The 13,202-nt window shown below is 59.5% G+C and overlaps 1 protein-coding gene across 4 annotated transcripts; it reads right to left on the bottom strand.

Moving 5' to 3' along the window:
• Positions 1-2,006: 2,006 nt before the first annotated feature.
• Positions 2,007-5,949, bottom strand: NKX2-1 (NK2 homeobox 1). Of its 4 annotated transcripts, XM_089309353.1 has the most exons (5): positions 5,547-5,949; positions 5,050-5,188; positions 4,420-4,564; positions 3,935-4,320; positions 2,007-2,956 (listed from the first exon to the last, which is right to left on the bottom strand). In XM_089309353.1, the coding sequence occupies exons 1-5, from the start codon at positions 5,847-5,849 to the stop codon at positions 2,211-2,213; spliced, it is 1,719 nt and encodes a 572-aa protein (XP_089165479.1). In that variant the 5' UTR covers positions 5,850-5,949; the 3' UTR covers positions 2,007-2,210. The 4 variants fall into 4 exon arrangements, with proteins under 4 accessions (XP_089165479.1, XP_089165481.1, XP_089165480.1 ...); XM_089309355.1 differs by lacking the exon at positions 4,420-4,564 and having other exon boundaries at positions 5,547-5,758; XM_089309354.1 differs by lacking the exon at positions 5,050-5,188 and having other exon boundaries at positions 5,547-5,757.
• Between the last annotated feature and the right edge of the window lie 7,253 nt (positions 5,950-13,202).

Genomic DNA, 13,202 nt, shown 5'->3' with positions numbered 1-13,202 from the left:
CCCCCCCCCGCCAACTAGCAATCTCACTAGTGCCAACCAAGCAGTGCCTCCTGCTACCTCCTTTCTGCAGGTTAGAAACCCCACCTCCCCACCCAGGTCTGGTCTCTGAGAGGCAAAGCCCACCCTCCCTGGCCCGCAATCCTGAGCCCCACCACCACCACCACCACCAAGTCATCAGAGAGAACTGTTGGGTGCAAGCCATCTGTTTTCCTTACAAACTTCCAGGGTTGGGAGAGAGATGGAGACTGGAATGAACTAAAAAGAGACAAAGTTGGGGGCGGGGGAGAAGAAGGGAAAAGTTGAAAATCTAGGCAAGAAGTGCGTCGTGCATGCCTGACATGAACTAGTCCCCCACAATCAAGCAGGTGGCAGGTCTTGAGGAAAGGGCTGGAAGACGCATCTGCCACTGCCCTTCCTAGGTGGGTTCCTCAGGGATGACAGAGGGGGCAGCAGCCCATCCACAGACGAAGTGTTTTCTCTGGCCACAGTCATCTCTGACACCCATGCCTCTATCACATCCCTAGTGGTCCTACACACATCCATCTGAGTGCGAACAGACAAGGCAATTAGATTGGAAGAAAGGAGTCAAAATGATCTTTTGGCTGGGGTTGGGGGGACAAGAAGGTGAGAGTTGGAAAAAGGGCAGCTTCATTGCTGGGAAGATTTCGGAGCCCAGAGATGGACACCCACGCAACTGAATGAAACCTCAGTTCTCCAAGTCCTGCACTGGTGTCCTCCTGCTGGTTACCTGGTCCCTTGCTTGCCGGGGGCCAGAGCAGCCACTAGAAGCAAGGCTGGGGGTGGGGTGGGGTGTGTGGCTACTGCTGACCCCTGAGCTGGGATCCCTGCTTTCAAGCAGAAATAAAACCCTGGATCCCCCGTCACCACTTTCAAAAGCAGCCTCCCACCGAATTCGGCCTCTGGAGGGGCTCTGTCGTAGACTGGAAAGAAAGGCTTGATGTTCCAATCTGCAAGGGCAGTGCCTTTCCTAAGCATGAAGGTTCATCCTGAGTTACTGAAAGCGGGTGTCAGGGCTGGCTGAAGATCAGAGGGGACAGTTCCGAGGTCTCTAAGCATCGGAAGCCAGGTTCTGAAAACAAGTCCTCTGGTCTCTCTTCCCCGCTCATCTCCCTCCTGGTGGAAGCAGTTGGGAGTCCCAGGACTGCTCAAGATTAGATTACACTCAATTCCGAGGCAGAACAAAACTCCCTCTTCTCACGGGCCACAGGGCTGTGCGTCCGGCCTCCACAGCAGGTTCAGGCTAACGATGTGCCCTTCCCAGCCCCACAACAGCCATTGAAAGCCAAATCAAAACCAAACAAAAAGGAGGATTTTTAATCAGAAAAAGAATCTTTTTAATTTGTATAATTTATTAGAAGCTTCTTAGGAACTATATTTTAAGCCAAATATCTACATAAGTTACAACAGAAAAAGACCGACGCCGCAAATACCAAACTGCCAAATAATATCCACAGATTTGTCAATGTCCATAAAAAATGGGAGGGGCTGGGGACCCGGACTGGGTTTCTTTCTTTCTTTCTTTTTACAACAAAATGTACAGATTACTAAAAACTAGGCATTTAGTCCAACTTTTGACAGCATTTTACAGCTACAAGTTCACATCAAACATAAAACAGTTTTCGCTTGCAGAGGCGGTCCTGGCTGAACCTAGACCAGCCAGGGCGTTGGGGGAGGTGGCACTTCCTTTGTGTCTTTGACAAGTGGGTTATGTCCAAGAGTCTTTCCTCTCCCCACTCCCGTCCTCCCTTCGGAAAAAGAATCCTGGTATTTACAAGCGAGTCCACATGGCTGGCAGAGTGTACCCAGAGTGAAGTTTTCCTTCCTTATAGAGTCCAGGGCCATGTCAACCTAGAGTCCTCTCCAATCTGCATCCCTCCCCAGCGTGGGAAACCCATTGGCATCACCGTAAAGACCCCAACCCACCCCAAGCTGTTCAGACTCCTTAAGGAATTGGATTTGCTTGGTTGTTTTTATTTTCTTTAAAAAAAAAAAAAAAACTCACAAATTAAAAAAAAAAAAAACAGACGTCCAGCAGTTTGGCCTTTGTGGTCTCCTCCCCCGCTCCTTGGTCTAAACGGGGATAGGTTCTTAAGTCGAAGCGCGTGGAGCAGCGAGAGAACGGTGGTCCGTGTGGCGGGCGAGGGAAGCGGTGAGGCGGCGCGCTGGGCTGGGGCCGGCCCGGCGAACTTTCACCAGGTCCGACCGTATAGCAAGGTGGAGCAGGACATGGTGCTGTAGTCCGAACCCGAGGAGTTCAGGTGGGAAAGGCTGGAGACCTGGCCCTGCAGTGCCGCGGGACTGGCGGCGTGGTGCGCCAGGTCCGGAGACTGGCCCGCGCTGCCGGGCTGGTGGCCCGGGTGTGCGCCCAAGCCGGCGCCCCCGCTGCCCACCGAAATCGCCGCGGCTGCCGCTTGCGCGGCCTGCGCCTGCTGCTGCGCCTGCTGCTGCGCGTGGCCTTGGAGGCTGGCGGCGCCCGGCGCGGGGGCGCCTGCCTGGCAAGGTTTGCCGTCTTTCACCAGGACCGGCACTGCCACACGGCGCGGCGACTGTTGCTGAGCCTGCTGCTGCTGCTGGGGACACGCGGCGCCGCCTCCGCCGCCGCCGCCGCCGCTGTCCTGCTGTAGTTGCTGCTGCGCCGCCTTGTCCTTGGCCTGGCGCTTCATCTTGTAGCGGTGATTCTGGAACCAGATCTTGACCTGCGTGGGCGTCAGGTGGATCATGCTGGCAAGGTGCTCGCGCTCCGGCGCCGACAGGTACTTCTGCTGCTTGAAGCGTCGCTCCAGCTCGTACACCTGTGCCTGGGAGAAGAGCACCCGGCGCTTCCGGCGCGGCGCGCTTGGCAGCGGGGCCATGTTCTTGCTCACGTCCCCCAGCGAGCCCAGGCCTCCCATGCCGCTCATGTTCATGCCGCTCGCCGGGCCCATGAAGCGGGAGACTGTAAGCGACAAACGCACAGCGTCGGCCGGGGCCGGGGCCGGGGCCGGGGCCAGGGCCAGGGCCGGGGCCCGGGCCGGGCCGGGCCAGGCCACCACCGCCTTCAGCGCGCCTTGGCCTGCCCGGCCCGCCCCCGACGGCTTTCTCTTCATCCAGGCCGCCCGGCGCCCGGCCCAAGAGGCCCATCCACGGGGACTCTTAGGCACCTGCCCCGGGCCGAGCCGTCGAAGAGCTTCCTGGCGAGCTCCTGGCTACCCTCTCAGTCTGAGTACGCTCTTTGGACCCAAAAAGGCGCAGCGAGGGGAGAGGCAGCTCCTGCTTCCCTCGCGCCCAGTGCCAGTCCGAGGCACCGGACAGGGTTCGCCGGCCGCAGGCGGTGACCTGAGCTCCGGTCGGGAGCTGGGGTCTGACCGTAGACTTTGGGCGGTTAGAAGAGGGGTATTCACTTTGTAAAGCTCGAGTTCCCAGACGCTTTGCCTCTTGGCTTTCTCTAGGAGGCCCCAAAGAGTGCACTTGCTCGGCCCATTTAGGGCCCCCTCCGGAGCCGGTCACCCTCCCACCTGCCCAGACCCCGACGGCCGGGCTCCTGAGTGCGTCCCAGCGGGACGGCCTCCCTTCCCAGCCAGGCCTAGCCCCTCGGCGCTCTGCTCGCTCCCGCTCCCTCGGCTCGGAGGTCGCCTCCCTGGGCTCTCCCAGGGCTTCCGCGAGGGGCAGAGCTAAGCCGGTTGGCCAAGAACCGGAGATGCCCGGGTGCCAGCACCTGTCCCCCCGAACCCCAGCGCTAACCAAGTGCCCTCTACCTGGACCCCAAGCCTAACAGGGGGAGGACCCCCACTCCCCCCCACCCCACCCCCAGCTCCCGCACCCAACTCCCTGGCGCCGCTGCCCGGCCGCACGCCCTGCTGGCCAGCGCCTAGCCGGCCGGTGCGGCGCCTCCTGTGCTTAGCCCGCGGCCCCGCACTGGGGCGGCCTCACTTACTGGCGGGGAAGCGCGGGTCTGGGTTGGCGCCGTACCATCCGGGGCCGGAGGCGCTGTTCCGCATGGTGTCCTGGTACGGCGGCAGCTCGCTCATGTTGCCCAGGTTGCCGTTGCAGTAGCCCCCCACGGCGGAATGCGAGAGCTGGGGCACCCCCGCCGCCGTCATGTGGTAGGCGGCGGTGACGGCGCCGTGGTGCCCCACGGCGTGCTGCTGCATGGCCGCGGCCGGCGGTGCCGCCTGGCCTTGCCTGTACGCCGCCAGCGGAGCCCCGAGGCCGCCGCCCTCCATGCCCACTTTCTTGTAGCTTTCCTCCAGGGGACTCAAGATGTCAGACACTGAGAACGGAGTCGTGTGCTTTGGACTCATCGACATGATTCGGCGGCGGCTGGAGGAGGAAGGAAGAGGAGGAAAAAAAAGGGAGAGGGGGAAGGCGAAGCCTCGCTACTTTTTTTTTTCCTCCCTTTGCCAAATATTCTGGTGTTACCTTAACGCCGATCTTGTTGGATGTACACGTAACGGAGTGGCCCGAGTCCGCCTTAATTGGCTTGAGTGGAGGCTCGGGGGCTGCCTCGCGTTTGTTTTAGCCCGGCGCCAGGTTTTAGGCAGCCACCAGAGGCGGGGCGTAAGCGCTAAAGCGACAAGACAATAGAAGCCTACATCTTGCCCGAGATAATTAGCTTACATGCTGATGACAAGGTAAACACCTTTAAGTTTCACTTGTCAGGATTTTTAGGTCTCAGGGAGAGAGAGGGGAGACAGAGAGAGAGAGAGAGAGAGGAGAGAGGAGAGAGAGGCTGAGACGAGACCCAAAGCGTTGCCTTCCCCCTCCCCTGGACACCCCCACCCCCATATTTTGTGGGGTGCCGGCGCCGCGCGGGGAGGAGGGGGTGGGGAAGGAGGAGGGAGCCGAGAGCAGGGAGGGCAGGGGGTGGGGTGGGGTGGGGTGGGGAGTAGTCGAGGAGGAGGGACGGCGGGGAGGAAGGAAGGTGACTGCTGCTTTGCAACCAACTCGCGGAGTTACAAAGTGGAACCGCTTTACGATTCGGTCGGGGTTCCCCGGGCGGGGACGGATCTCGGGGAGGAGGGGGCCGAGGGACGGGGTGCGGGGTTTCACCTGAGCCTGCCGGGGCTGCTCCTCCCTCCCGCCGCGGCCTCCCAGCCCCGCGCCTTCCCACTGCCTCGGGACCACATCGGGCTTCGCTGCGCCGAGCCCCGGTCGCCACCGAATGAGCGAGCGAGTCTGGGGACGAACCCTGGGGCCGCACTGTTGGTCTACGTGTCTGTCAGTCTGTCTGCCTCCTCTGCCGCCGTCAGAGGGACACCTCTGCTCCCCGCCCCCTTCCCCCCTACCCCCCTTGCCCGAGAGAATCGCGCCGGGCGGAGGGGGCGTTGAGTAGGGGATCGACTGCCTCCGGGAGGCTGTCCGGATCCCCGCGCCACCCCACCCCCAGCCCGGGGTCTTCTCGGCGGGCCAGCCCTCCCCGCCTCCCCCCACCAGGACCCCCTCCCCACCGCACCCCACACCCACCCCCCGCCGAGCAGGCGCGACGCTGGCCTCCGGCGCGGGGCCCACTGGGGTCCCTCACTGGGGTTGCCCCACCGCAAACAAACCTGGCGTCCCTGGCCCTTGCCCATAGCCCTGACACGCGGGGTTCTGGGGCCGGAGTAGGCTTGCCCAGGCCATCGCAGCCCCGGCACCACCGGAGCCCACGGCCACGCTGTTTCCCCCTCCTCTGCTTCTGGGAGGGCTCGGGCCGGGGATGGCGAGAGAGCCCGCCCGTCTATAGCTGGGATGTAGCAGAGCCTGCCCCAAGGCGGGACCCGCGGGGCCGGGAGGGGGCCGGTACCCAGGCGCAGGCAGCCCCGCGGGCTGCAGGCTGGGCTGAGGCTCGCCTCCGCCCGGAGCTCAGCCATGCAAAAGTGCACTTGCTTCCCCGGGAATAACCAAATATCTTTGTTTAAAGTGGCGGCGTAAATGGCCAGTCGCTTTGTGACCACGCTGGATATTAGTAGATGAGGATCATTCTGCTTCAATTGGGCGCCTCTCATCCAGCGAGCAAGAAACTGCTTAGGAGGAAGTGGGTTTCCTGTCTGCGCGTTCCCAGGCTTCAAGTGTGAGCCCCGCGCCTTGAGGGTCCTTGGGCGCCTGGCGAGGGGGAGCTGTGGGCTGCACTCCCCGGCGGGCCCGTGGGCGGCAGCTGGGTTATTCCGGCCAGGCCGGAGCCTACAGCCGAGTGGACTACCGGACGGAGCCCTGCGTGCTGCAGATTGTGAGACCCATGCCGACTTGTCCCCCTTGGATTGCAACCGTTTTTGTTGTTTGTTTTTGTTTTGCTTTCCTTTGGCTGTCGGAGCCTCCTCCCCGCGCCGGGGGCTGAGGGGCGGAGCGCTCCTCGGCCCAGCAGGTGCCTCCAAGACCCTTCCGCGGTCGGTCAAGCAGGCTTCTCGAATTCGGTTTTTTTGTTTTGTTTTCACGGTTCTCCGCCAACCCCACCCCCACCTCCAACACACACACACTTTCCTGAACCGCTGATGAAGAACAGGCAGTTTTGAACCTTTTAATTCAGCAGGTCAGGCTCTTTTTTAAATTATTATTATTAAAAGCATTTACAGTAGGGAAAGTTTGCTTATCAGAGTGCTCTGTCCTTCCTCAATACGAAGCTAACTTCTATGTTAACATTCTCTTTCCTCACCTGCCACCTCCCTTAGGGGGAGACACAGAAAGTTCGGGAGTCCCTGGGTCGCCTGGGCCTGCACTGCCTGGAGGTCCCAGCGGCGGTGGCCTTGGAGCGGGAGACAGTGCACCTTGCGCGTGGGGACGCGCTTGTTGCTGCTACTGCTGCTCCTTCGAAAACCAGGAGCGAAGCTTGGCTCCTGCCCTCCCCCCTTTCCAGGGGCTTCCCTGGGGGGGGGCGCCTTTAGGAAGGACTCAGACCCTATCCACCGCGCTTCGGTCTCTGTGGTGTCTTTTATAAGCCCTGGAAACAAGGAGGGGAGGAGACGCCAGCGGACGACAGAGAGCAGGCAAAACTGAGTTGCAGACCCGATCTGCAGGGGAGCCCTGGGCGGGTCTGTGGCCCCCGGAGGGGTCTTACTGCGAAGGCAGAGTGGGTTTCCAAGCCTCTCTCTTTCCATTATTTCATGCTTGTTGGTAAATGTAAGACGCACCGACTGTGGGACGTCGTACATCTCTCCTAGTCTCAAGGCCGTTAGGAATGGAAAATCTTCTCAAGGAGTGTGTGTGTGTGTGTGTGTGTGTGTGTGTGTGTGTGTGAAAGAGATCAGGCACATCAAAGATGTGAAATCGGTTCAGGTAGCTGTCGTGACGTTTCCCCTCCCCCACTTTAGGGTTCAGGACTGGAGGGAAGGGCAGAGGTGGATGAACCCTCCACGGCCTCCCCGGAGTCGTGCCGCCTCGGGCGGGCTTTCGTTCCGCAGCAGGCTCTGAGCGCACGTGGCTAGCAGCTCGGACATTCCCGGGAGTGCGTGAACAACCCAGGCCGCAGCTTTCGACGAGACCGCAGGCCGGCACTTGGCACCACGGAGCAGGCGGCGAGTGGGGGCGCTGAGCGGGCGCCCGCGCTCCACGCGGGTGGGGCCCTCCCTGCCACCGCTTCGACCTCTTGGCGCAACAGGGTCTGTGCTTGAGTCCCCGCGGGCAGGCGCGCACCAGCAACGGCTCTCTCTTGTCTGGACCTCGCCTGGGCCTTTGCGGCTCCCTGCGGCCCAGGCCCCGCGCCAGCCCCACCACTGTCCCTTCGAGTGCAGCCACCGCTCCGCGTTCTTCCCAGGCGCGCTGCCTTGCTAAGAATAAGCCCAACGCGAAGGCGCCTGGAGGCCACAAGGCACACGTGTGTATCTCCTGGTGTGTCCAAGCCACGGCCTCGGGGGCCTCACCTGTGGCCCCGACACCTGCCTCTGACCCAAGAGAGATTTTTCCTTCGGCTGCCTCGGTTCTCATCTTAAATAGGGCAGACTCCGCTTAAGCCAGGGCTTTATGCGTGGCTCAGTCCACGGGGAGCCCTGTCTTCCGCATCCCTCGGCTAACTGGCTCCAGGGTGGGGTGGGCACTGTGCGGAGCCAGCGGGCGGGACACAGCGCTGGCCCGCTGTGGAGCTGTCCCTGGTGCGGTCGCACACGGCCTCGGCCATCCCAACCACTGAGTTTCGCTGGCTGCGGCTCCGGGCCAGGACGCGCCCTGGGGGCGCCGAACTGTCATCAGCCTCCGCTCATACCCGCAGAAGAAGGGCAATGCTTCTCCTCCTGCCCTTCGCCCTGGGTCACTTGGGGAGAACAGAGGTCGCACACAGACGGCTGATTCGGGGTCTGTGATTCGACCGCGTGGCACGTGGGCGCAACACCTGTCCCGCTGTCCCTCGTGTCCCCGGCCTGCTTTTCCTGACGTCCTGCGTGGCCCCTCACACCTCCGCGGGCACTGACTCGGCTCCAGGATTTACTGGAATTCTAGTTTCTTTGGGCAAATACTGATTGAGCAACGGCTCCGTGCCAGGCACGGTGCTTGGCGGGCAGATCCAGCTATAGACCGTCTAGATGTGGCTCCACGCACACAGGACTCTCAAATGAATCACAAAAAGCACCCAGGTATGACGTCGTTACTGTATGACAGGTGTTACTGCGGAATTTCAACGAGATGGGTCGTAAAGAATTTCGGCACCATTTCCCGGTGCTCCCACGCTCCGGGGTTGTGGGAAGTACACATGAAGTCAGGGTGCGAGGCCTGGCTTTGCGGGTTTTCTGGTTGTGCAGCTTTGCTTTCCTGGCTCTCGCCACACCCTGCAACAAAACTAATGTGTTCAGGCTTCCCTCTTTGAGGGCGAGATTCCCCTTGATCTATCCCTGCGTGCCTGGAGAAATCTTAAGGAAGTCTCTTAGCACCTGTGCCTGGGGCTGCAGCAATGGTTGGAACCTACCCTGTGTACGTACCCTCCCGGATTTGTTGAGCTGGGGATTCGGGTAACGCAGGAGGAAACCTGATGTCCGAGTTTGTAAACTATGTCTGGCAAAGAGGAGTTCTTTACGCTCTGCTTTTTGGGGGTTATAGAAGCGGGGTGGGAGGGGGAGGCAGGGCAGGAATGGCCTTGGCAAGAGTCCCAGGGCGGAGGAGGAGTTGGAGGGAAAAGCTGCCCAGAGATGCAGGGCCCCAGTGTACCTAGTCTCAGCGGTCTCCTTGCTCAAATATTCTCTAGAGGCTGTGTCCACACTCCCGCCGTCAGGTGCAGGCTCCCGGGCTGGGCTAGCAGGCCTGCGAGCGCCCTCGAGGCCACCTACCCCGGGGCAGAAGGCAGGGACGCAGCCGGGCGTTGGGGGGCGCTGCTCCCCAACTCTGAGATCCAGCGGCTGCCGCCTCTCCTTGATGGGGTCTCACGGGGCCCTCTCCGGGCTGCTTTCCCAGGCGCCAGAACCGGAAGCTCCCAGGGAGTACCCGCGAGGTGTGCAGCCGCGCGGCGTTCGCAGGCGCCCTCTCTCCTCAGTGGGATCCTTGATGGTCCTTTTGGGGGATGCCTTTTTCCCAAGGCGTGGCCTCCGGGCAGTGGGGATGGGGTACGCGAAGCGGCCCCGGGACTTGGAGGCATGGTTCCTGCGCCTTCCTGTCGAGCGCTGGCGTGCTCTGGGGTCGGGATGGCGGTCAGGGGGCGTCCACGAAGGCCAGGCCCTCGGGGAGGACCACATCTGCCATCTCGAAACCTACCTATTTCCATGCCACGCAGCTCAAGCCCTCGAGTTGTATTTAGGGACCACACCCGCGCCACCAGCTCCAGGTGCGCCCCCTGGTGGGGAGAGACCTGAGGGGTAGGAGCTAAGGTGGAGAGCCATTCACAAAGCAGAGAGGAGAGGGATCGGCAGGAGGTGGCCAACGCGGACGGGAGGCCTCCCGCAGACTCAGCGGGGCCAGCGCCGCTGCGTCGGGCCCCAACAGGACGGAGAACTTGGGGCTCGGTTTTCCCCCTCGTTCTCCAGTACTGTTTAGGTTGACTGCCTGTAGGCGGCAAAAGTGTGGGCGGGAGCCTCTAGCCTAAGGGGCGGGGACACCGGCAGGGGCGCCGGGGCGCCCGCCGCCCTTCCACGGACCCAAAGGACTGGTTTCGGAAGGCTGCTTGTGCCCCAGGACCTGCGCAGGCTCATTCAGTGTAGACGACCGAAACCCGCAGCTCTCTGTGCCCTGCATCCCCCACCAAACCGCAGCCGCAACAGCTTGCGCCCTAGCGTTCTCTGTGCAGTCGCCAGCAGCGCTGGGATTCCCTCCTGCGCCCCTTCCCGCCTCTGCAACCTTCCACACTTGTCCTCTCCTTCACTCCTAGCAAGCTTCAGGTGGCCCCGGCTTCTACCCCAGGCCCGCTCCGAGGATCTCCGTGGCCCATCGGGTTTTCTGGGACCTGGCGGAGGCTGCAATCCCCCTGGCTCTGCGCGGCTCCACGTCTGGCAGTTGCAGACCGAGGCGCTCCGCAGCGCCCTCTTCCGGCCATCTGGAGACCTGTCTCATGTGTGCGGTCCCAGGGAAGCTTCGCTAGAGGTCCTGGCAAGAAGCTTCGTAGAGGTGAGACCCTCAGTGAGGGAGTGGATCGTCCGCCACGCACTCGCTCGTCCGACCTGTTCACTGTGAGATCCAGCTGTCCGTTATGACTGATTTCGGACCAACCAGCCTTCTGTGCCTGCCATTTGAAAGAGCCCTGTGTGCAGATCAGAAGCTGCTGTGATACCCAAAGTCCACACCTTTGTCTTGGGATTTCGTTAACAGAGTGTCCTCTCCATGTCTTGAGGGCAATTGGATCTGCTGGCGTTTGGAGGCCACTGCAGCAGCTTGCACCTTCTTACGCTTGTTCCAAACGTGCAGAAAGCAGCAGGCCTACTGCCCGACAGCCTGAAGCAGGGAGCTCTGCCTTTGCCGAGGCAGTGTGGACACAGCCCCTAGAGGAAATCAGAGCAAGGAGACCGCTGAGACTAGGTGCACTGGGGCCCTGCATCTCTGAGCAGCCTTTCCCTCCAACTCCTCCTCCCTCCTGGACTCTTGCCAAGACCCGTCCTTTCCATCCGCCCCAGCCCACCCGGCCAGGCTCAATATGCCTAAGTTACTTTGCTGTTCTTTCCTGTGGTAGCCAAAATGTCATTTTTCCCACCCTATAACCAAGTCATGCCCTTCTTTGAGAAACGCCCAAACTGTCTCTTCTAGCAACTAAGTGGGAATTCAGTATATGTAGACTAATTGGCTGAATTGCTATTGCACTTCTTCATTATATCAATAGGGTTAGGGTTGATCTGATTGAGGAATTTTCTAATTGTGGTGTTTGTGTTTGTGTTCCATTCAGGTAGGCTGTAGGCTCCTTGATTGTATTTTTATTTATTTGAAAGGCAGATTGACAGAGACAGAGGGAGAGATGGAGAGAGAAAAAGATCTCCACCTGCTGGTTCACTTCCCCGGTGACTTCAATGGCAGGGGCTGGAAGCCAGGAGCCTGAAACTCCATCCAGGTCTCCCATTTAGGTGCTAGGGGACCAAGTACTTTAGTCATCTTCAGCTGCTTTTCCAGGTGCCTTATCAGGGAGCTAGAGCAGAAGTGGGGCAGCAGGCCAGGTGCTCTGGCACAGCGGGTTAAAGTCCCAGCCTGCATAGCTGGCATCCCATATAGGTGCCGGTTCATATCCTGGCTGCCCTACTTTTGATCCAGCTCTCTGATGTGATCTGGGAAAGCAGCAGAGGTCTTTGGGCCCCTGCAGCTGGGTGGGAGACCTAAAAGAAGCTCCTGGCTCCTGGCTTCAGATTGGCCCAGCTTCAGCCATTGTGGCCATTTGGAGAGTGAACTAGTGGATGGAAGACCTTTCTCTTTGTCTCTCCCTTTCTCTGTCTGTAACTCTACCTCTCAAATTAATAGATAAAAATCCTTCAAAAATTAAAAAGGAAGTGGAGCAGCAGGGACTTGAAACGGTGCCCATATGGGTTGTCAGTATTGCAGGCTGCACTTGACTTGCTGTACCATAACAAAAACCACCCCACAGATCTTTCAAAACAGACATGTTCCCAGAAATGTGCTCTGCACTCTGAAGCATTGGGTATTGTTATTTTTTAAAGCAAGGTGTCATCATCATCATATTCTATTTATTTATTTGGAAGAAGGAGAGACAGAGAGGAGAGGAGAAGAGGGGAAAGGGGAGAGAAAGGAGAGGGGAAGGAAGGGGATGGGAAGAGAGAAGTCTCCCATCTGCTTGTCCACTCCCCAGATGACCCCAACAATCAGGACTGGGCCAGGCTGAAATCAGTAACCATGAACTCCATCTTGGTCTACCACATGGCAGCAGGGGACCAAGTACATCTTTCACTCCCTTCTCAGGCACAGTAGCAGGAAGCTGGGTAGGACACAGAGTAGCTGGGACCTGAGCTGGCACTTGGATAGGGGATGTTGGAGTTGCAACTGGTGCTTTAACCTGCTGTGCCACAATGTCAGCCCCAACATTTGATATCATTACTCTTCCCTTCTCAGCATTCTCAGTCTTCAAGCCACTACTCTATCACAGGTCTCCTCTTCTACCTTTGGACGTTTGTTCTCAGAAATCACTGTGGGACTCACATCCTGCACTGGCACACGGCTTCAACTGCTACCTACTGCTGATGGTTCTCAGAGCTGTACATCCAGCAAAGCCTGCAACAACCTGTGTCCTTCTTCAACTATGGGGTTACATAGACTTGGGTTCTTTAGTGTACAAGTACCTGGGAGCTTTCTAGAGATCCAGCTGTTAGTGATTACTAATTTGATTCTATTGTGATGAAAGGGCTTACTTGATATGACTGGAATCATTTAATTTTTTTATTTTTATTTTTCTTACAGGCAGAGTGGACAGTGAGAGAGAGAGACAGAGAGAAAGGTCTTCCTTTGCCGTAGGCTCACCCTCCAATGGCCATTGCGGCCCGCGCACCGCGCTGATCCGATGGCAGGAGCCAGGAGCCAGGTGCTTTTCCTGGTCTCCCATGGGGTGCAGGGCCCAAGCACTTGGGCCATCCTCCCCTGCACTCCCTGGCCACAGCAGAGAGCTGGGCTGGAAGAGGGGCAACCGGGACAGAATCCGGCGCCCCGACCAGGACTAGAACCCGGTGTGCCGGCGCCGCTAAGCAGAGGATTAGCCTAGTGAGCCGCGGCGCCCGGCCGCTGGCCTGTATTCTTTCTTTAAAGTTTATTACTTCAAAGACACAGTGAGAGGGGCAGGTGTTGTGATGCAGCAGATTAAGCTACCACCTGTGATGTCTGCATTTCATTTG

The sequence above is a fragment of the Oryctolagus cuniculus genome, chromosome 12 (assembly GCF_051225735.1).
Source record: "Oryctolagus cuniculus isolate XC-2025 breed Fujian yellow rabbit chromosome 12, ASM5122573v1, whole genome shotgun sequence".
Classification (NCBI taxonomy): domain Eukaryota; kingdom Metazoa; phylum Chordata; class Mammalia; order Lagomorpha; family Leporidae; genus Oryctolagus; species Oryctolagus cuniculus.
Note: the sequence above shows the minus strand (reverse complement) of the source record. Positions and strands in the feature narration are given on the sequence as shown.

Excerpts from the sequence above, each read along its gene's own strand:
- NKX2-1 (XM_089309353.1), bottom strand. The coding sequence starts at position 5,849 with ATGGCTGAGCTCCGGGCGGAGGCGAGCCTCAGCCCAGCCTGCAGCCCG. Across the intron at positions 4,565-5,049 it reads AGCAGCCCCGGCAGGCTCAG|CGCTTACGCCCCGCCTCTGG; the intron begins GTGAAACCCCGC and ends TTGTCGCTTTAG. Across the intron at positions 2,957-3,934 it reads AGACCCGCGCTTCCCCGCCA|TCTCCCGCTTCATGGGCCCG; the intron begins GTAAGTGAGGCC and ends TGTCGCTTACAG.